Here is a 22,876-nt window from a genome sequence, read left to right as displayed (position 1 = left end):
CATAACCAGAAGGAAAAGATGAAAGGAAGAACAAAAACGCCAATATCACGCACCACACAGAACCCAAACCACCATGCTATTAAGCCACATCTTAAAAACCCCCAATTTTCCCTATCACACCAATCAGAGAAGAAGATGAAAGAAAACACCCCAACTGTCATAACCATCTCTCGGTCACCTTGGTTCTGATGTCTTCATCGTTTCCCTCTTCCCATCGCCGTAGCCAGCTCCATTGTCGCCGCAAGGGTCGCCCCAGCGCTCCATGGCATCGTCCTCACCGAGTCTCCATCGCCCCACCTCCTCGAACGCCGTCACGTGTTCCAGCCGACTCCACCGTCCCTCTCTCTCTCTATCTCCGTCGCCGTCCCTCTCTCTCTATCTCCGTCATTGTCCCTCTCTCTATCTCCGTCGTCGGCTTCTCTCTCTCGCGTTTCTGAAGATCAGGTTTCTGAAGAACCCCGACCCCACCATCACCTGCAACCGATCGCAAGAAAGGCACCGCCATTGGCAAAGGATCTGGGTTCTTTTCGCGATTTGGGGTTGCTGGGTTTCGGAAGATAAAGAAGAAGATGTGGGAGGAAGATGAACGCGAGAAGAGAAGAGGAACGGAGAAGAGAAGAGAAGAAGAAGATGAACACGATTGAGGGACAGAGAGGAGAGGCAGAAGAAGATCAGCAGAGGAGATGGGGAGAGGAGAAGCTGTGATGAACCCTAATCTTCCACTCCCTCTTGCTTACTAGGAAGGTGAAGATCTGAAGAGCTTCCACTATTTTTTAATTTTTTTTTCTCAATATTTTTTCTTTATTTTTTAATTCATTTTTAACGGAATATTCTGTTAGTTTCTCACGGAAGTGTAACGGAAAACCAATTTTGCAACCAGGTGTAAACCTCAGGGATGATTTTTGCTAATTTTAAAGTTTGGAGACGATTTTCGCAAGAAGGCTAAAGTTGGGGGACCAATAGTGCAATTAAGCCTAAAATAAAACTAAAAATGTTAAAGATCATTTTATCCCCTCTTTGCCCATTTCTTATTTTGTATTTACATTAGGGTTTATCATGTGGGTAGATGGATTGCAAGTCATAGTTCTACAAATTCCTATGGGGAGCACAATTTTGTTTTGCATTTTGGCTAACAACTTTGATTTTTATGCCTGAATTTCCCCCCCTCAGCTTAACACCCTAAACTACTTCAACCTTTCATCACTAAGACTAGTGGCTTATTACATTACATTTCTCACTTTATCTCCTCCTCCTATTTCTCTTTAGTCTCGCAGTGCCAAACTTGGTTTCTTTTTTATGCCTCAATTTTTACCCTCTTTCTTGCCCCTCTTTATTTTGAATCTACAATCTCATACAAACTACTTAACCTTTCACCACTAGCCCTTTGAGAGTGAAATTATCAATTTTCTTTCATTAATATAATTTCACGCTTAACTTGATGTAATAAAATCATGTTTCTTCGATCCACGTTAAATTCAACGTGTCAAATTTTAGTTTTTTTGTCTCATATCTTGAATACTATGAAATCATGTTTGAGTTTGTACTAACCCATCACAACGTGTCAAATTATAGTTTCTCCGTCTAATATCTTGAATATGTGAAATCGCGTTAAACCAAACCCCAAACCAAGCAAGCAGCATCTGAGCACTAAGTGTATTTATCTCACCAATAGATTTCATTACCTCTTCCACAGTTTATGGTATCCTTTTCTATCATGCATGTTAGTTGAAGCAATGCGGCAAATCCCAGTAAAAAAAAACAAATTAAATCTCTAGTTGCAGATAAATCAAATCATCAAATCATATCAACTAAGAACAAAGATTTATCTATATCAATTCATAAACCTTCCTTCAGGTTCATTCCACAGGTTTGAGTAAAAATTAACAGACCAAGAAAACAGAGAACAAGATTCAACACAAACATCAAATTAAATCAAGTTCTCTCAATCAAGTAAATGTAAACAAAGCCCTACCAACTAATTTCAAATTCGTCCCACTCTTCTTGCTCCAATCTTCTTCTCCCCACCAACAACAGATTTCTCAAACTTCCCAGCCAGAGGAGGTTTCTTATTCTCCTTGGTCATGCTTCTGAGCATGTACCTCGGAGTTTCACTCACCTCCATCGAGTAAGCAGCAGAAACAGATTTCCTCAGACTCCCAATTTTCCTCGCAGTACTACTCTTCTTTCCAGATTCCATATTAACACCTAAACCAAACGCGGCCTTAGTAGCCTTGTTAGCAACGCTACCTTCCTCCACGGCCACACCCTTCTTCCTCTTCAGCCTCTCGTTCCTCCGAGCAGAGTATTCATCATAGAACCTCCCCCTCTCAAACAGAGAATCAGGGTTCTTCTTCACACCAACAGCCACGTTTTCTGAACCAGAACCTGCATCTCCGAATTCGTTATGAACCATCTTCGCCAGGGCACGAAGCTCGTATGAAATTGTGCGGTATTCAGGTCGGAGATCAGGGGATCGAAGCGGTTTCTGAGATTTGGTCAACGATCCTGTTTTTCGAATCCAGAAAGCAAAAGGGTAAGCATAAAACAAGAAAAAAATACAAAATATAGAGAATCAAAGCAGAGAAGAAGAAGAAGAACCTGGTGGGGTTTGAAGTAGAGAGGTGGAATCTGAGGAACGAAGGGGGCGACGGGAAGATCGGAGACGGATTGGTGATTTGGGTAGTGGTGGCCTGCGATTCGGTTTCATGGATGAGTACATGGTGATTGTGAGAGACAACAGAGATCAGAGACAAGAAACGAGAGAAGCAACAGTGGTTGTAAACTGGTAATGGTGTTTTTCTTTTTTGTTTTCTTTGTATTTTATGGGAAGAGGAGCGTCTGTAACGGTCATATTTTGTTGTTGATTTGAAATGGATAATTTTTTGGTCAAGAGTTTTTGGGTCAAAATTTGAAACGGTTACCTATTTTTATTTTACTTCCAAAGTAGGCTAGTGGGCTTATCAGGCCTTTTTTATTTGTTGGATTTTCAAAATTGGTATTATGATGGGGCTTATTTGGCATTTTTTCTTAATTGATCCTACACTTGAGCTTATCATGTGCCTCGTTGCTTACTCCAAAGAGCCACTATGTTTGATGTCATTGTCCTTATGATGTTGGAGCTTCTCTTTTTATCTTCACCATTCTAAGTTGAGGACTGAAAAGGAATGAGAGGATGAGGATGTATCATATTAAAGTTTTTTTTTTCTTTAACATGTGTCTCTACTTGTTTAGAAATTGCACTCTCAACAAATGTGTTTTATGGATTGAATAGCGTGGTTACCATTAAAACTTTGTTGGTACAATAATAAAGTTGTGTGAATGATGACTTGATGAGAATTATACTCCTACAAATTTGTTGGTACTCTCTAACAAATTATACTATCTTTTTTTTGGTACAATAAACTTTGTTGGTACAATAATAAAGTTGTGTGAATGGTGAGAAATAACCAAAGAGAAAATCCTACTAAGAAAATGAAGGCAATAGTGTTGTTTAGTTTGAAGGAAAAGTGTAAGAGAGTTCATCAATTTAATTTCCACCAATTAGAGACTTTGTTTTCGATATTAATTAAGGTATTTACATAGTTAATAGTCTTAAAATTAATCAATCGCTCCGGTAAAAATTAAGATTGAACTTGCAAATAAGTAATACTCTGTATTCATCCATTGTTCATTTGTTAAGGTTGTGCTATCAATCATTGCAAAAAAGATTCATGAACCACCAACATTTTCAACCCTCTCAGACACTTTATTCTTTGATTGATTTAATCTCACGGAAAAGTTTATTTTTACTTACAGGGTATCCTCCACTAAAAGCAATTATGTTTATTTTTTCTTTTTTAAAATGACTAAAAATAATTATGTTCGAATCTCCTACATCATGATAATAGGGCATAGAATAAGTTGAAATGGGTGCCCACTAGGGTGGGCAAGTTTTTTTTCTGGTCCACCGGTGCACCACATTTAAGCACCGTTAGATTAAAGAATCTTGGAATATTCTTTAATCGAACGGCTAGGATTGAATGGGTGGTAAAAGGACAAAAATGTAATGTTCTTTATCTTATTAATTAAAAAATAAAACAAAAATACATGATTTTTAATTTTATTTTTTATCTTTCACCAAATCTCATATGAATTCCATTACCGACGGATCTATCTTCATCTTCATCTTCTTCACACCCTGTGATTTCAGTCCAAATGATTACAAAAATACACATTCATCTTCATTCTTCATCACTTCTTTATCTTCTTCACACCCAAAAATTGCAAGAACTGCCGGATCCCAAACCATAGTGGTTTCTGTCAAATCCCAGATTTCAAGTAACTAGCAGATTTAATTTTTTTTTTTTTTTTGAAAATAGAGTTAAGCTTTATTGAATCAATTCTTGGAGTCAAGCTTTTCCAATTCCAAGTAAGCATACAACCAAAACCCACATACAAAAACACACCAGTAAGAAATCACGTTCCTTGTTAACAATCGAAGCCATATAGTGAAGTCAAGCAACAAGATAATGAAATCAAGCAACGTGATTTTAAATTTTCCTACAATCCCAAATCACGCTCCAAGTAAGCATACAACCAAAACTCACATACAGAAACACCTGTAATATTGAAAACTTCTAACCAGTAACCACATACACATTGAAAAACACCCGAGCCAATAGTGCAGAAAAAAGCACAAATACAACAAGCCTACACAGCCGCATATATGAATATTAGGGATTCTCCGGGTTGGGATTTGAACATTCTAGGCTGTGATTCGAACATATTAGGGTGTGATTTGAAGATCTGGGTTGCAATTCGAAGCTTTTGGGTTGCAATTTCAATCCTCACCTGATCTCTCTCTTAGATGAATGTTTGAAATTTGGGGAAAAATCAACAAGGTCAGGATCACAGCGACGCCGATCTACGACGCCGACTTCCTCCTCATCCACGAAATCAAGAGGGTTTTCGATCCAACCTTTCAGCACACCGATCTAGACTCACTCCCACTGATCAAGAGGGTTTGTGATGAGAAGGGGTTTTGGATGTGGTGTATGAGCAGAATCTGCCAGAGAGTGAAAAAGATCGTAGAACTGGTCCACTGGATTTGGTTCTAGAAGATGAAGAAGCCATGGTTGGAGGTAGAGAGAGAAAGGAGTGAGGTAGAGCCGACAGATCTGGTGCAGGATGAAATGAAAATTTTAGGGTTTAATTTTTTTAAATGTAAATTACTAAAAAGACACTTGGTCTATGGCTGGTGGGAACCGTTGAAATGTCTTCAATTATACTTCATTTCATCATTTTTTATCAAATTCGAACAACCAAATAAGTATCATTTCATTTTGTTCTCATCTATTCAATCAATTCAAACATATACTAAGAACCAATTCATCCAATGTAGTACACATTCATGATTTAATTAATGAACCGAACTTGACTCAAGAATTTGTTCTATAATTTTCATCATGCAGCAGGAACTACAAAAAATGGAGTATATTTCAAGGCCGGATTGATTTGTCTGCCTTGAGAAAAACAGTTTTATGATGTTGTCAACAATCAAATGACGTTATAAAAAATAAATTCATATAGAAAATGAGTATATGAAAAGAAAAAAACTGTATATGTGAAGTGACGTGTAAACTTGGTTCAATCGAGACCGTTAAACGTGGAAATGATGAGCAATCCGTCCTGAAAAGTAACTAGTAACTAGTCCAATTCAAAAACATAAACATGATTAAGCAAAGAATTTCAGAATTAATTAATCAAGTTAACAACTACTACTACGTATAAAATAAAATTACAAGAACGATGATGAAGAAATGAAACTGTAGATCTTGCCTACCATGGCGGATCTTCTTTCTCTCTCATGTTTTCTCTTCTTCTCAATCTTCCTCCACTCTCTTCATCTTCATCTTCATGTTCATGGCGAATCAAACAATCAAACTTCCATCACGCAAATCAACCACGATCTCTACCATTCCAGGTAACAAACTTGATCTACCTTAATTCCTCACCTTCCATAGATTTGAATTTAAATTGCTCAATTTCGTAATTCAATTACAGAAATCGGTATCTTAGAATTTCACAATTCACGTGTTACATAATCATCGTTAAATTCCGGTTACGATTTAGTTCAATCAATCTGAACAACGCTCTCTCAATCGATAGTTTTCCTTGAATTGTGTAGGAATTGATTTGTTTCTATTTTTACCTCTGTGCAACTGACTGAATTTATCAATTGTCATGTGCATATTAGTTTTTGTGAGTTGATGAAGTACTGAGCTTGATTTTTTTTTTGTGAAACTTGATTATTTGTTTGTTGAAGCATTTTTTGTTTGTGGAATTTTCTGCAGTGACAATTTGATGGAGGAGATTAGGGCCTTGGTCCATCGTCATTCGGATAAACTCACTGTGGAGACACTTAGAGCTGGAAACAAAGGATATGGCGCTGAGGTTCCGGTGGTTACTTATTGCAAGCGGAAAAAAGAGAATGATGAGAGATTGAAGCTTCGGATACTTCTTGTAAGCTTTCTATATATTAATTGGTTTTGGTGGTAAACTTTCGTGTTAGAAGATTGTTAGTACTGCAAATAGTTGTGTGTTGTCTACTAGATTCTCCTTCGAGAGTTGAATGCCAACAAGGGAAGAAATTGTGATAATATAATAGCTAATTTGTAGTGGGGGCGTTCTTTTAGAGAAAGCTATAATAATTAAGCTTGTAGTGGATAGTTATCTCAAATTGGTTATTCTGGTGTTTTTGACAGATGATTCCTTGTCTTCCAGAGTTTTGGGCAGCATGGAAGGGAGCTGATTACCACAGAACTTGCTTTAAGGATTTTGTCTATTCTAAGTGAAGAACAATTTCTACCCGGCATGGATCAAGCTTCCTTAAACAGTACACTTGACAAGCTAGTCATAAAAGTAAGTAAAAATTTCTGCCATAAGTATGTGATAAACTGATAATCATGAAATCCATTATGGAACTGAGCTCTGATTATCATGATGCTACTAAAATATATGAAGTATTCCCACTCTGTCCCATGAGTTCCACATTGAAGCTTTAGACTTACGTACTTCTACTAAGTGTAATAGAATTTAGATGAGAAATATATGCATCTGTAGTCTGATACAGTTAACAGGAGAGATTTGGTATCTTTTCAGTGCTGATGTCTAATTGCTTAACAGGTAGTTCCGATGGAAAACTGGAATGGCCGCAAACTTGTTGAGGCTGGAGATCTTTGCGAGAGAAGAAATGGTCTTTTTTTCCCCTTTGTAATGTTTAGTGTAATAATTGACTAGCTTTGAAACCTGAGTTTATATTATGTTGCAGGCAGAGGAGTTGATCTCAACCGGAACTGGAGTGTAGACTGGGGAAAAAAGGAGAAGGTTTGTTATGTGTCTTCAATCTATCTGTCCATGCCATAAACTTTGTTAATTAATGGTGCTTTTACTGTGCCCAGTATTGACTTGCACCTAGTAGATAGATTGTGATAACAACATAGTGTGACACTTGAAGGGGCTTTAGCCAGATGATTTTTCTCATTCTTCCTACTATCTGGATGTCAATCTGTGCACTGATCTCTTTATTTTCTGCCAATATGTCAAATCGTGTGATGTTTTTGAAGTATTTTTTTTTCATTTTAATAATTGTTCAAATCTATAGGATTATGATCCTTATGAGGAGAATCCTGGACTCGCTCCATTTAGCGAGCCTGAAAGTCAACTTATGCGGAATCTTGCGATATCTTTTCAACCGCATATATGGGTCAATGTGCACTCTGGAATGGAAGTAAGTTTGCTTCATTTTTCAGCTGTTTGTAGAAATCAAATTCAATGTTCCCATATACTTTTTATCTGTATCCATGCTATAATTCAGGATGTGCACATTATGTATCCCAAGCAGGAAGAATACACTCTGATAGATCTATTAGCATCATGCATCAATTTCTTCATGATGGTTCATTTGATGTTTGGAGAACTCCAGTGGCTTAAAACCATGTTTTCTCCATATTTTGTTGAAAAATACAAGAACTATCTTTAGTTGAAATTTTCTAGCTTGACACGCATTACAATAGAATCTTCCTAAAGCATGAATTTTTCACATATGCAGGCTCTTTTTATGCCATATGATCATAAAAATAGAACACCTGATGGGTTGCCATTGCAACGGATGAAGTTGTTGCTTGAAGAAGTAAACCAGCTTCATTGCCAAAAGCGTTGCATGATTGGGTCTGGAGGCGGTTCCGTAGGGTTAGTTGATTTTTATTTGAATATGATCATCATAGCTTGATTTTTATTTGAATCTGATGATATCTGATACAAATTTTCACTAGGCCAAATGTTTGTGTTTTGTATATATGTTTGCTTTCTGTTTCCTGTCTTATTGGGTAGAATAAAAAATAGTGATTCTGTAGGATTAGTTTATTTGTACTGGAATATGATTAATGACTGTAAAAAGGTTTCTTACTTTCACTAATTACATTTTTTCCTGCCTTCTACTGCTTTTGATAATTTGGAGTTAAAAGAATGAAAATGGTAAAGTTTAAGAGTACAACATACCTGATCTGTTTCAGTGCTTCAAATTGACTGGCTTGAGGTAGTCAAATGACGCCTTTGCAATGCTGTCAATAGTCTATATACTTCAGTCCTTCCTCAAGTTTAGAATTTGCTCATCCAGGTATTTTGCTCACGGGACTGCAACAGATTTCATGTACGACATCGTGAGGGTTCCCATGGCTTTCACATTTGAGGTATGCCAGCAGGATCTCTTTCCTTTTTCGTATTATAGCAATTTTGTTCTAGGGGAGTACTAACATCTTATATTGACGGGCAGATATACGGAGATGGAACAGCCTCATCAAAAGACTGTTTTAAAATGTTTAATCCAGTTGACCTTGCTAGCTACAACGTATGTTACTTCAAAACTTCTCGGCAATGATCACTCCATTAGTCCATTCGTTCTAAGTTTATTTGGAACCTGTTTCTTCTTCCTTTATATGCAAAGTGTTTAAGAAAGTAAAACGACAGTGATCCTAATGTTTGGCATTTTTTTCATTTTCAGAGAGTTCTCAGTGACTGGTCTGCAGCATTCTTTACGATTTTTAAATTGGCACCACTTCAGCTTGGTGAGTCTGTCTTGAAGTTGGATAAGTTGGTATCAATAGATGAATATCTAGATGGGTATTTGATGGAGAGGAGAAATAGATACGGAAAAAAGATAGAGGTGCTTGAGCTTGGAATGCAAGAAATAAGAACGTATTTCAGGCTCTTTTTACTATCTTCAGTTTTACTATTGTTCATGTTTTGTTCTAGAATTTCAAAAAGTAAGTGTAGACCAATTGTTGCTGCTATGCCCCTATAAAATTAGGTCGTAGCTGAAAATGTACATTCAATTTTGAGAAAAAAAGTTACAAGTCAAATTGTTCTGTATTTCAATGTAACGCTTCTTCACATGAGCTGATTCTTTATTGTGTTCAACTAAGGAGCCGGTAATTGGTCTCCATTGATATGTAAAATAACTCCATAGTTATTTATTGATTCATCTAATTTTCAAAGTAGAAATAACAGGACTTATAGTATGTCCGAATCAGTTTCTCTTTTATCATAATCAATTTTGAAAATAATTGATTCTTAAGTCAAAATCAATTTTAGATTTGGGGAGAAGCTTCTATAAGTAATTGACACTGGGAATGACAATGTAATTGAAATGCTGACACACTAAACTCTTCCTTTAACGTATGAGCTTTAATTACAATAAACACAGTATTACATTAATCCCAAAGATTGATAGATACATAGTACAACATTACCGTAAGCCAGTTAGTTTTCTAATTGTTCTCTGCATGAAGGAAGGGGGATGTTATTTCAGCAACTTCATTTCTCATTCAGACTTGTTGGTGCACATATTTCCAGGATGACAAACCACGCAAATGCATCCTGCCGAATCGTCTGTACTAGTCTCAAAGACTTCAACTGAATCATAATATTGTTATTACATTACAACAACAATTCAACCTTTTCCCACTAGGTAGCACACACCTATATGGATCCATGGATCCTATTATATCCTGTCAGATAACGTTCACAGAAAGTTCATAGTTTGTACTAATACAGCAAAACAAACATGAAAAACTCAAAAATTGTTTATGAAAATCAACATACAGCCACCTCTTATCACATTAGCAACATATTTTACTATGTTTTGATCAAGATTATCAATGTCAAATTCATATTTTGATGGATGAATTTATAAATCTTTTTCGTTGGGTGTATCATGTATGCTTGGAAATTAAGAAGGCAAAAAAATGCAATTGTAAGCAGAGGTAGCAAGTTAGCACTAACCTTCAGAACTAGATTAATGTACACCACGTGATCCGATTCGACTGTGTTTAGGCTATATTAATGTGCTTGATAATTTATGATTTAAGTGTCTGTCTCATGTATCTAAGAGCAGACCGCAGCATTGCTCTAGCCTTTCTATCTGGAGTGCATCCAGACGAAACCATTTCTTCATACACAGCGGGGACCTGAAACCCAAATGATGCATCATAGTTTTGCAATGAAGTTGAGTGACCTAAAGTCACAAATAAACTAATAAATATACAACTTTCACCGGAGTCTTGTTTTTCATCCGTGAAAAATCACACTATCATCCATATTAGGCATGATGTGGAATGCGAATGATACTTAAGATATAAAAAACACAGCAAAAGACCAAATCCATGCCAATTTTTAAGTTGAAAAATCATTATTTTCCATTGATTGGTTTACTGTGAGTCACCATAGCTTGGGGAATACATACCAATATGAACGACATCTACAGAAAAAGGTAATACTTGGAATTCTAAAAATGGGGGCGTGCTAAAAAGCCTACAACAATTCCCCTTGGTGGGGTACATCATGCAAGACGGAAGGATTATGATTATTTATGAAAACACAGAAGACAAGCTGAAAGTAGTAATATTATATAATGTACCTTGTGGAACTTGTCAACACGAATCAAGGCTTTCATAAGTGTAGTATAGGTAACTACATCAGGTTGCAAGTCCTGTAGTTAATATGAGCGAAAAGATGCCTAAGTACTTTACCAGAGACAATTATTAACATGTAAAACATTTAGCCATAAAAGAGAAAGAAAAACATGCTAAAAAAGCCATACATTTTCTTTCATGTACTGCAGCACAGCAAAGGCCTCAGGATCCCTTCTATCTTCACCAAAAGCATTGATCAATGAATTGAGAGCTAAAAGACTGGGTGTTAGACCCTCAGCTGTCATCTTCCTGAAAGCGTTTACTGCTTGATCAGACAGACCCTGCCCAAATTACGTCAAATAATACCAAAATCATTACCTAACCAATCCATTCATCAAATCTGAGTTAGTGCATTCTGGTCTAGTCCCATAGCTTGTGCCATGTGTTTCTCAATGGAGGAAGATTAAAGAACAAGGGAATCAGAAATTTCGTAGCAGAAAAAATACATTTGATGCCTGTCAGCTCAGCACCAGAATGGTTCTCAAGGTTTTTGAAAAAGAACCTGTTCATAGTGCTTGATCCATTCCCAATGCATAATAAGTACAGACAGGGAATTTATCATGGTTCAATTGAGTAACTTGGTACAGAATTGTAAACTAGGATAATGCAATCAGCATATTGGTATATAAGGATCCATGATTAATTATACTAGGATTTGAAGCATTAAACAATTTCTGGGGCATATGGTGAAAGAACTCACAAAACAGCATCCTACATACCCTTTGCGCGTATGCATTGATCAGGGCATTATACATGGTTGGAGTTGGCTTGAATCCCATAGATTTCAAGACCTCCAAGCACTCTAACGCGTCATTAAACCTTCCTGACTTTCCATACACATCAACAAGGGTTGTAAACGTTACCGCATTCGGCAGCAATCCCTGACTCTGCATCCTAGTTAACAAATCACTCACTTGGTCCCACTTTTCCTGTGCCCCCATAGAATTGATCATGATATTATAAGTCAAGACACAAGGGGAGTATCCCTTCTGCTGCATTTCCTGAAACAACTCCTCTGCTCTATCATGGTACCCGGCCTTACAATGACAATCTATCAGCGTGTTCCAAGTAACCGTATCGGGTCGAATCTCCTCCGACAACATTCGCTCGAACGTTGCCATAGCATGATCAAGACAATTGAACTTCCCAAAAGTATCAATCATCACATTGTAAAAATGCCTATCAGGCTGCACCCCATTACTCTTCATCTCCTTCAAAACCTGAAACGATTTCTGCCACTCCCCCTTGTCGCGATAACCCGCCAAGATTCTGCTATAAACATACGAATTAGGCGGCAAATTACTCGCCTCCATCTCCTTCAACACGATCCTCGCACTCTCCCACCTTCCGGCTTGCGCATACGCATCCACCAACATGCTATAAGTATGCTCATCAGGCAAAACACCACTCCTCTCCATCTCAGAAACCACAAACTCAGCATCCCTCAGCGAGCCCGTCTTCACATACCCTTTGAGCAGGGCATTGAAAGCCCTCGTTCTAGGCTCCATCCCATTCTCCTTAATCTCCTCAAACAGCGCCTCCGCCTCCGCGGTCCGGCCGGAGTTCCCCAAAGCAAGGATAACAGCCACAAGGGTGCTTGATTTTGGACTCAGCCCGTTCCCCTGAGCCACAGCGAGGAAGTGCATTGCCCGAGTCGGGTCACCGGCTTTGGAGAATCCTAGAATGATGTCGTTCAGAAGATGAGCATCAGCTTCAATCTTATCACTCTCAATCTCCCTGTATAGCTTCTGCAAAATGGGGGAATCGATTATGTTGGAGTGCGTGAGGGACCTGATGATGGAGCTGTAGTTGACAAAATCTGGGTGGAAACCGTCGCGGCGCATGCGGGACATGAGGTTGAGCGCTTTCTCGAGGTCGCCGTTGCGAGCACAGGCGGCGATGAGGGCGTTGTAGGTGAGAGGAGTCAGCGTTTGCCGCTGAGAGAGCAAGAACGCTTCGTAGAGCTTCTCGGAGCGGCCAAGAGCGTGGATGAGGATGGAGTAGAGAAGCTCGTAGGAGAAGCAGAGGTTGTGCTTCTGGAGCCATGAAACGACGGCGTAGGCTAGGGTGATGGAGGAGGCGGAGGAAGAGGTGGAGGAGCAGAGGGATTTGAGGAGAGCGTGCCAGAGCGGAGCGGGGACGGCGCGGTAGGACTCGGCGAGGTGGAACTCGGTGGAGTCGAGGGAGGTGGGGGAGGGAGAGTCGGGGTCGGGGGAAGGGGAGTTGGAGAGGAAGTTGAGGAGTGGGGTGAAGTCGTAGCGGCGGTTTTGGAGGGCGAGGATGTCGTCAGGGCCGTCATCGACGATGATGGGTGTGGCGGAGGAGACGGTGGCGTGTGGTTGGAAATGGAAGAGGTGGTGGCGGAGGCGGATGGGGGAGTAATTGAGGTGGTGGGTTGAAGAAGGGAAGATAGTGGGTGGAGTAGAAAGTTGTGGTGTCAGAGCCAACATGTTATCATGAAACCAGTCACACAGTGAGATAGAACAGGGAAGCTTGTTCGTTTATGACCACACCAAGCTTGGAGAAGACACTTTATTTTTTCTTTTCTTTTCTTTACTTTTCTTTTCAAGTTATATATACAAAAAACAATTAATGAGAAAGAACAACCTTCTCATCTTCCATGGTAAATTTGTTTCGTAGAGAATGAAAAACCTATTATTTCAAGGTTTTTATGTCATTATTCATGCTGGAAAAATGGACATTATAGAGTTCCCTTTAGCACTGTTCATGAATATCTAAAGCAGATAATGAGAGATTTTTGAGACTACTGTTCAATGAAGAGTTAATATGGGCTGGTTTTTATGTTGTTAGATTGCATACAAGTTTTTGCAAGTATTGGGCTAAGATTCGAGGTGGTTTCTATGGTGAAGCACATCACATGTGTTGCACCAATACCGCACCTCCTCATAGCCATTGGATATATCATTATTTATTTATTTTAATCAATGGTGGTGATTCATGAATGACAACATGTAAAGCTAGTCTTGTGAAAATACTAGTAGAGTCCTCAAACAACTTTCCCCTTCCACAACAAACTCATACCACATCCTACCCCCACCGTCATTAACCCGTAGCCGCCGCAGATCCAGCGACCACCTGATCGGAGTTCCTCAACGACATTGTCAAACCTGTTGCCAAACACCTCACTACACCTCCTTGTTTGTGTCCCCCCACCAGTCCGCCGTCATTGACGATGGCAGTGCCTCCAACAGCAAACAAGGGCCCCGACCCCGATCTAGTTCGCACCGCTTCTGCGGGCCAAACCTTCGTCGTCGCAGTCCAAGAGCCACCACTCATCGTCATTGTCGCTTCTGTTCCAGCCATGGCGAAGTCGTACGTGCAGGCCCCCTTCTCTACAATGGCTGCTAAAATCTTCGGTCATGAGTGCATCATCGCTGATTCCATAGCTTTTTATCAAATTCCTAGAGCGACGAGGACGTGTATTGAATCATTTGGCTCTAATACCCATTATCAAATTCGCATATTGTGTTTCTATAGTTAAACTTACGAGGTTCATTTTATGCTCAAAATTATGATATGTATCCTTAAAGATAAGGTTGAGAATGAATTATTTAACTTCACCTCGTAATCAAATTCCGATTTTGGGTGTTATAATTGAAGAAGTTGATTTCATGCTGAAAAGTCGAAAGTGAAACTGTATAAGCTTAAATTTGATGAAGAATGTTAATGAATTGTTTAAGCCTAATTAAATTTGAGTTTTGGGGTTTGTAGTCAAACTTAATAAGGTTGGTTTCATGCTTTAAGTTCAATCTAATTAACACCTTACAATCAATAAAAGTTATACAGGTCAATTGGGTTCTTTCAATTGTGCATTTTTATATACAGGTCAATTGGGTGCTTTAAGTTCAATCTAATTAACACCTTACAATTGATTAAGGTTATATACAAGCCGATTGGGTTATTCCAATTGTGCATTTTTATTGATGATATGCAAATAAAGACAAATAGTTATATGTATGCAGGGGGGCAATCACAAAAATGATGTCTTCCATCGAAGCGGTGGAAGCCATGGATGTGCTTTTCTGGGTTAAGAGTGGGTCTCTAACTTGAAACAACCAGACTTTTGAGAAAAACCTTGTTGATGTTGGATGACTGCGATGGGGCACATTATTGTTGGAACTTCAAATAATTGGTTGATTAATTGATGCTGGAATTTTTTTTGAATCTAACTTGGGATTTAACCTTCTCTTATGGTCAGGTGTTGCGTTACTTATGCAGAAATTGTAGGTGGGGGGGGGGGGGGAATAAGGACCTCTTCCATATGAGATTAGTAAGTGAAGATGAACATGAGAAGGGTCAGGTAGGCTTTGTAATTTCTCAAACTTCATGGTCAAATTTAGAAATTTCGTTTTCTTATGTTTCCCAGTTACAATACATGTTGCAGCAGGTCATTTAGGTGATGTACAGGTTCAACACATGTGAAGTGCTTCACCATAGAGGCCACCAAGATTCCATGGATTACTTCAAGTGAATATAAAAAAATATAGATACACATAAGGCTATAAACTGACCGAACAAAATACAACACAATTTATAAGCTGCATGAAAGTCCAATTTTCCTAACATATATTAGGTATATTCGTGTGCATTTTGCACTCTACAGGTTAGTTTTTTTTATAAGCCAAGCAATATATTGAATAGAAGTGTAAGGGGTAATTCAACCCAATACAAAAGGAGTAAATACAAGATTAATAAAAAATTGAAGTAGAAAAAAATACAAAACTTCAAAAGTGTGGAAAGCCCCCGATAAATAGGTCGAGGTGGCACAGAAGATGGAAAGCCCCCGATGAACAAAATGGACCAGAAACAACCAAAATTAATATGTTCGGGTTGGATCTTCTTATCTACTTCTGTGTATCAAATGGAAATCATCCCTTTTCGGATATCAAGTGTCTTCAAAAGTGTCAAGAGCGAATTAACGAAAACCAAATGTCTCTTAGTAAGGATATAAGTGCAGAAGCTAGGTTTCTTATTTCTCCTCTATTAAAGGGTTCTCCGCTAGAAAGGAAGGATATATCATTTGTTGTCGCCCATCCTTTCTTCTGGAATTCAGAGATGAGATTAGGTTTTCTCACACATGTTGGAAACAAGTTGAAGACTCTGAGTACCTCTTCGATTCCATTGAGAATGAGTGGTTGAAGGTGGATGACCTTTGGTCTGGTAAGAGATCTAGTTAGGTATATTCGAAACACTATTCAACACAAAGATGAGAGATTGTTGAGTAGGTTTGATGGGCATGATGGGTCGATTCAATCAAAGATAGATGCTTGCTTCACAGAATGCTTCCCGCTTCTCTTCATGTATCTTCATAAATTTGTTGGCGAAAAGTGGAGCAACGATGATGATTTTAGGTCCTATTTTAGGTCTAATATGGGAATGTAGTGATTTTATTTGTTAAATGTAATGTAGAGGAATGTAGACGCTTCTATCTTCTAACTATGCGGTGTTATTTTGGCTGTATGACATTTTTATTTAGTTTTGATGTACAATTTATTTAATCTAAATTGTAGTTTTTTTTTGTTGGTTCAAAAAAATAAATGCAAAACTCCAATGGAAGCTAGGCTTTTAAAAATTATGTCTCATTAAAACCTTACTATGAAAACTCTCATTGGGTAAAACCTAGTGAAGGAAAAAGAGTACACAATTTTAAAAGCCTTAACAACACCTCCAAGGAGATGGTAGTTGTTAGTTTGTTAACTTAGCATTTCCATTTTTTTTTACTATGGAGAGGTGAAAGAACTAGAAGTGAGATGAGTGTTTTATGTGTAAGAACTAGCATCAATTTGTGTCTACTTCAAAATTAAAAGTGAACCAAACTCTTGAAAGTCTGCTCAACTAATATTCAAACAGACATACACACATGTAAAGTTCTCAATCATGTAAGAAAGCTGCAATTAAAATGAACCACACGACAAGGCAATGGAAGACTCAGATCAAAGCCAACATCTAGACTTCAGCCGATCAACAAAAGACTTAGGGTACAAGGCTCCAACTTGGTGACAACCGTATTTCAACGACCAACTATATGAAGATTGCTTAAACATTTTCACCTTGAGGCAATTAAACAAGCTTTAGAGGAGTACTAAGTACACTTTTCATGTCATAATGAACTTCAATACTGTGAATGTTGTACCCGACCACCATTGACAAATAAAGAAGTTTGATACCCTCATAAAAAGTATAGGGTCAACCCCCATTGTTTATTGTTACTTATCGGGTATAGAATAGATCTGTTTCTTTTTGTTCCTATGCATAGAATTATTCCATTATTCCATTATTACTAAAAAACTATATCAAATATTAATTATTTATACGAGATAATCTACTAAAAGGTGAAGGTCCATAGTATAGTTTTTTCCAGTGCATTAAAGTCACATAGTGTCTATTTTCTGTTGATAGAAGAGGTATTCTCATGGGTTTGCCTTTCCCAATGTGCCTATGATGTATCACTCGGAGGACTGTTAGCTAGTGTGTATCATTTTACGCGAATAGAGTGTGGTATATATCAACCAGAAGAGGTATGCATTAAAATATTTGTTCCAAGGAACAATCCCCGAATTTCTTCTATTTTCTGGGTTTGGAAAAGTGCGGATTTTCAAGAAAGGGAATCATATGATATGTTAGGAATCTCGTATGATCAGAGTCCTTATCAACGATATTCAGTCCCTCATAATACAAAGTAAAAAGGAAAATAAAAAAGTTCAGTTGCACTAGTATCAGTCAAGCTAGTATATAAAAAAAATCAGAATTGAATCGAGTTACACAAAGGTCGGAAAAAACAATGGCTTTTGTAATAACAAGCAAAAATGTAAAGTAATATAAAAAGTATGGTCAGGTCAGCAATTATCAGAGGAGTTGGTTCCTATTGTGTGCTCTTGAGTTGATCTTAGGCGCTAGAGAAAAAAGAATGTTACACCTTCCATGTAGACATGTAAGTATGTAACACATAGCTCTTAAAAATGAAAGAATTCTAAAATTAAGGCATTCAACATTAACCCAATTAATAAGGGTGAACACTATGTACCAAACAAAAATAAGGGTGGGGACTGAGCACAGGAATAGACCGAATGGTAATTTTAAAAATTAATCAAGTTAAGTAATCTGAATGGGAAAGTCAAATCAAAGTTACAGAAGTAAATATCATAACTACACTGCTTCTCTCACTAATTATCCCTTTTCTCTCACTACTTCTCCTTATTCTCTTCTCTACTAGCGTTTCCCTCTCTACTAATCTGAATGGGAATCCGATGTTGATGCAATAACCGATTTTGAGTACACTGATGAGTCTTCGAAAAGCGATGGATCCGAGAAGAAGGGATCCAAATTTGAGGGATCCAGATCCGATGGCAAGGGTTATGGATCTGAGGGGAAGGGCTCTGAATCCTTCTGATCATACGACAAAGGCAGTCCAACCACCACAGACATGATCGCATCCGCCACCGAGCTCGCATCCACCAGCGCCGCAACCAGAGTCCCGAAGCTTCAGGACCTTACTGTTCTCATTTCCAAGAACCATGTGGATTCCCTAAGTATCATAAGGTTTGGAAGTGAGATTTTATGGAAATAGACCGAAAGGTAACTTTAAAAATTAATCAAGTTTTTTTAAAGTAAAATAATTGTTTTATTGAGAAAAATGTTTAGGATAAACAACCTTCCTCTAAGTAACCAAAAAGCATGTAAAAATACCGCAACCCAAAAACAGGCACAACTAGACTAGAAAAACAACAAAAAGTTACGAAAAGGAAAATATGTCTTTAATGCCAAATAAAACAACCCCTACAAAATTAAAACAACACAAAAGCACGAAACCCCCTACCACAAAGATAAAACCAAAACCCAAGAAACTACCTCAGCTACCGTATATCTGGGCTGCAAACTGGTGAAGGACAACGTCGTTTATGTAGTCATATTTCATACCAAATTCCATTCCCAGTTACAATATCTGTTGCAGCATGTCATTTAGGTGATGTACTAGTGCAGCACATGTGAAGTGCTTCACCATAGAGGCCACCAAGATTCCATGAATTACTTCAAGTGAATATAAAAAAATATAGATATGCATAAGGCTATAAACTGATCTAACAAAATACAACACAATTTATAAGTTGCATGAAAGTTAATTTTCCTAACATATATTATGTATATTCGCGTGCATTTTGCACTCTACAGGTTAGTATTTTTTATAAGCCAAGCAATATATTGAATAGAAGTATAAGGGGCACTTCAACCCAATACAAAAGAAGTAAATACAAGATTAAGAAAAAAATGCAAAACTTCAAAAGTGTGGAAAGCCCCCGATAAATAGGTTGGGGTGGCACTGAAGGATGGAAAGCCCCCGATAAACAAAATGGACCAGAAAAAACCAAAGTTAATATGTTCGGGCTGGGTCTTGTAATCTACTTCTGTGTATCAAATGGAAATCATCCCTTTTCGGATATCTAGTATCTTCAAAAGTGTTAAGAGCGAATTAACGAAAACCAAATGTCTCTTAGTAAGGATATAAGTGCAGAAGCTAGGTTTCTTATTTCTCCTCTATTAAAGGGTTCTCCGCTAGAAAGGAAGGATATATCATTTGTTCTCGCCCATCATTTCTTCTAGAATTCAGAGACGAGATTAGGTTTTCTCACACATGTTGGAAACAAGTTGAAGACAATTCCCTACAACTATGATGTAGAGGCGATAAAAGGTAAGGTTTGTGTTGAGCCATTGTGGCAATTACAACTCGACCCAGATCATTCTGAGTACCTCTTCGATTCCGTTGAAAATGAGCGGTTGAAGTTGGATGGAAAGAAGGGAGCAATCTATGACTTTGGTCTGGTTAGAGATCTAGTTAGGTATATTCGAAACATTATTCAACACAAAGACGAGAGATTGTTGAGTAAGTTTGATGGGCATGTAGAGGAATGGGGAGGCTTCTATCTTCTTACTATGCGGTGTTATTTTGGCTGTATGACATTTTCATTTAGTTTTGATGTACAATTTATTTAACCTAAATTGTAGTTTTTTTTTGTTGGTTCAAAAAAAAAATGCAAAACTCCAATGGAAGCTAGGCTTTTAAAAATTATGCCTCATTAAAACCTTACTATGAAAACTCCCATTGGGTAAAACCTAGTGAGGGAAAAAGAGTACACAATTTTAAAAGCCTTAACAACACCTCCAAGGAGATGGTAGTTGTTAGTTTGTTAACTTAGCATTTCCATTTTTTTTACTATGGAGAGGTGAAAGAAATAGAAGTGAAATGAGCGTTTTCTGTGTAAGAACTAGCATCAATTTGTGTCTACTTCAAAATTAAAAGTGAACCAAACTCTTGATAGTCTGCTCAACTAATATTCAAACACACATACACACATGTCAAGTTCCAAATCATGTAAGAAAGCTGCAATAAAAATGAACCACACGACAAGGCCATGGAAGACTCAGATCAAAGCCAACATCTAGACTTCAGCCGATCAACAAAAAACGTAGGGCACAAGGCTCCAACTTGGTGACAACCGTATTTCAACGACCAACTATATGAAGATTATAATTAAACAAGCTTTAGAGGAGTACTGAGTACACTTTTCATGCCATAATGAACTTCAATACTGTGAATGTTGTACCTGACCACCATCGACAAATAAAGAAGTTTGATAAGTTCAGTTGCACTAGTCTCAGTCACGCTAGTCTATAAAAAAAATCAGAATTGAATAGAGTTACACAAAGATCGGATCCGATGGCAAGGTTTATGGATTTGAGGGGAAGGGCTCTGAATCCTTCTGATCATACGACAAAGGCAGTCGCCAACATGATCGCATCCGCCACCGAGCGCGCATCTACCATCGCCGCAACCAGAGTCCCGAAGCTTTAGGACCTTACTATTCTCATTTCCAAGAACCATGTGGATTCCTTGAGTATCATCAGGTTTGGAAGCGAGATTTTATGGGAATAGACCGAATGATAACTTTAAAAATTAATCAAATTTTTGTAAAGTAAAATAATCGTTTTATCGAGGAAAATGTTCAGGATAGACAATCTTCCCCTAAGTAACCAAAAAGCCTGTAAAAATAGCGACAACGCAACCCAAAAACAGGCACACCTTGACTAGAAAAACAGAAAAAAGTTACGAAAAGGAAAATAAGTCTTCAATGCCAAATAAACCAACCCCTACAGAATTAAAACAATTCAAAAGCACAAAACCCCTACCCCAAAGAAAGAACCAAAATCCAAGAAACTACCTCAGCTACCATATATCTGGGCTGCAATCTGGTGATATTTCATACCAAATAGCTTTCCCATCAAATAGCTTTTGTGTAGTCATATTTCATACCAAATAGCTTTCCCATCAAAACAACATCTCTCCTTCTCGAATCCACATCAACAACTGCGTCCACCTCTAGAACAAATCAATTAGGTGTTTTCTCAGAGCCCTTTTTCTTCCTTCCTCTAGTATGAACTTTCCTCGGGTTAACCAACTGATCCCAAGGTAAAGCAACGCAAGAAGCAACCTCAAGAGGAGAGACAACACATCTGGGTGTAGAGCCCTAGCACGACTCTGGAAAACAGGAGCTAGCAACCTTCTCCGTCTCAAAAGCTTTTTTCTTCCTCCCACTTGGTCAAGAACGGCTCCGGATCCGATGATAATGGATCCAGCTACATAGTCCGACTAAGAATCCAGTCGTGCTCGCCATGGAAAACCGGGTTAAAAACATCATGGATCTTTCACTTTACATAATGAACAACCAAGCCAACTTGCCCCACTATGAAAAGGTTGGCCTCAAGCGCAACCACCAGGGCGATGTCTTCAATTTTTTTTGTCGCATATACGGTGTCGGAGTTCACCTTTTTGGACAACGCGGGTGCTCTACGTCCCACCGCATTCATGCATCTTCCTTACATACCTCATCATGCAGCGACTAAGGCACAATATTTTGCTGAGGTCACACTGAAGGGAGCTGAGGGGGCCTCTGATAGCTGTCATCGCGCTTTTGCGGTGTTTCGAGCGGCTCGCCTTGCGGAAGTATCAGCTGCTGCTCGAGCTACTAGTGCTCAAAGTACTTATGATACTGACATTGAAGCTGTTGCTGAAGTTGAAGTATCAAAATTTATCAAGTTGTTACTTGGGCCTTGTGGAACGTAGAACCCATTGTATGAATGAATAAAGGAGATTATTATCAAAATTTCTTTTCTCTCACTACTTCTCCCTCTCTGCTACGAGAATGTTGAGAAATGACTCTGACGCTGATGCCAACAGCGATCATGACTATACTGATGATTCTTTGACAAGCTCAACATCCGGATCCGAGGGGAAGGGCTATGGATCCGAGGGCTTCAGATCCGTATCTGAGGGGAAAGGCTATGGATCTGAGGGCACCAAATCCGTATTCGAGGGGAAAGGCTCCCAATCACCGCCGACATGATTGCATCCGCCACCGAGTGCCCATTCGTCGCTGCCGCAACCATATTCCAAAATCTTTAGGACCTTTCTGTTATCGTTTCCAAGAACCATGTGGATTTTCCTGAGTATCACCAGGTTCGATAGCGAGTTATTCAGGGAAACCTCGTCGAAACATTTGCATTCGTCGCTGCTGCAGTAGCGGTGGCGGAGGAGTTCACTTGCTTAACCTCTGCTTGTTCACTTGACCTTCCAGATTTCACTGGTCTTCCTTTTGAGAATGATCTACCACAATGTTTAGCTGACCTCAGCATTATACGAGCTGAGAGGGCAGCAGATTGCTACGTCGCGCTTTAGCGACGTTTCATGTTGCGCGTCTGGCTGAATTCGGAGCTGTTGAATTGGGTCCTACGAAGCTTGAAGACGCCAAAGCTAATGCCAAACAAGCCCATTCCTTACAACTCAAAGCTAGCGA

At 38.6% G+C, this 22,876-nt stretch overlaps 3 protein-coding genes across 3 annotated transcripts; 1 reads left to right on the top strand and 2 right to left on the bottom strand.

The window, feature by feature from the left end:
* Nucleotides 1–1,802: 1,802 nt before the first annotated feature.
* Nucleotides 1,803–2,827, bottom strand: LOC130727890 (uncharacterized). The gene is made up of 2 exons (XM_057579166.1): nucleotides 2,599–2,827; nucleotides 1,803–2,505 (listed from the first exon to the last, which is right to left on the bottom strand). Exons 1-2 carry the CDS (start codon nucleotides 2,717–2,719, stop codon nucleotides 1,982–1,984), a joined length of 645 nt encoding a protein of 214 aa, XP_057435149.1. The 5' UTR covers nucleotides 2,720–2,827; the 3' UTR covers nucleotides 1,803–1,981.
* A 2,915-nt stretch (nucleotides 2,828–5,742) lies between these two features.
* Nucleotides 5,743–9,520, top strand: LOC130727889 (uncharacterized). The gene is made up of 10 exons (XM_057579165.1): nucleotides 5,743–5,962; nucleotides 6,333–6,501; nucleotides 6,763–6,900; nucleotides 7,165–7,234; nucleotides 7,310–7,365; nucleotides 7,643–7,768; nucleotides 8,090–8,229; nucleotides 8,657–8,729; nucleotides 8,813–8,887; nucleotides 9,041–9,520. Exons 1-10 carry the CDS (start codon nucleotides 5,823–5,825, stop codon nucleotides 9,338–9,340), a joined length of 1,287 nt encoding a protein of 428 aa, XP_057435148.1. The 5' UTR covers nucleotides 5,743–5,822; the 3' UTR covers nucleotides 9,341–9,520.
* Nucleotides 9,521–9,656: 136 nt separating this feature from the next.
* On the bottom strand, nucleotides 9,657–13,560 carry LOC130727888 (pentatricopeptide repeat-containing protein At5g42310, chloroplastic). The gene is made up of 5 exons (XM_057579164.1): nucleotides 11,729–13,560; nucleotides 11,138–11,290; nucleotides 10,955–11,026; nucleotides 10,321–10,505; nucleotides 9,657–10,046 (listed from the first exon to the last, which is right to left on the bottom strand). Exons 1-4 carry the CDS (start codon nucleotides 13,457–13,459, stop codon nucleotides 10,395–10,397), a joined length of 2,067 nt encoding a protein of 688 aa, XP_057435147.1. The 5' UTR covers nucleotides 13,460–13,560; the 3' UTR covers nucleotides 9,657–10,046; nucleotides 10,321–10,394.
* Between the last annotated feature and the right edge of the window lie 9,316 nt (nucleotides 13,561–22,876).

This window comes from Lotus japonicus, chromosome 1 (genome assembly GCF_012489685.1).
Source record: "Lotus japonicus ecotype B-129 chromosome 1, LjGifu_v1.2".
Lineage (NCBI taxonomy): Eukaryota > Viridiplantae > Streptophyta > Magnoliopsida > Fabales > Fabaceae > Lotus > Lotus japonicus.
Note: the sequence above shows the minus strand (reverse complement) of the source record. Positions and strands in the feature narration are given on the sequence as shown.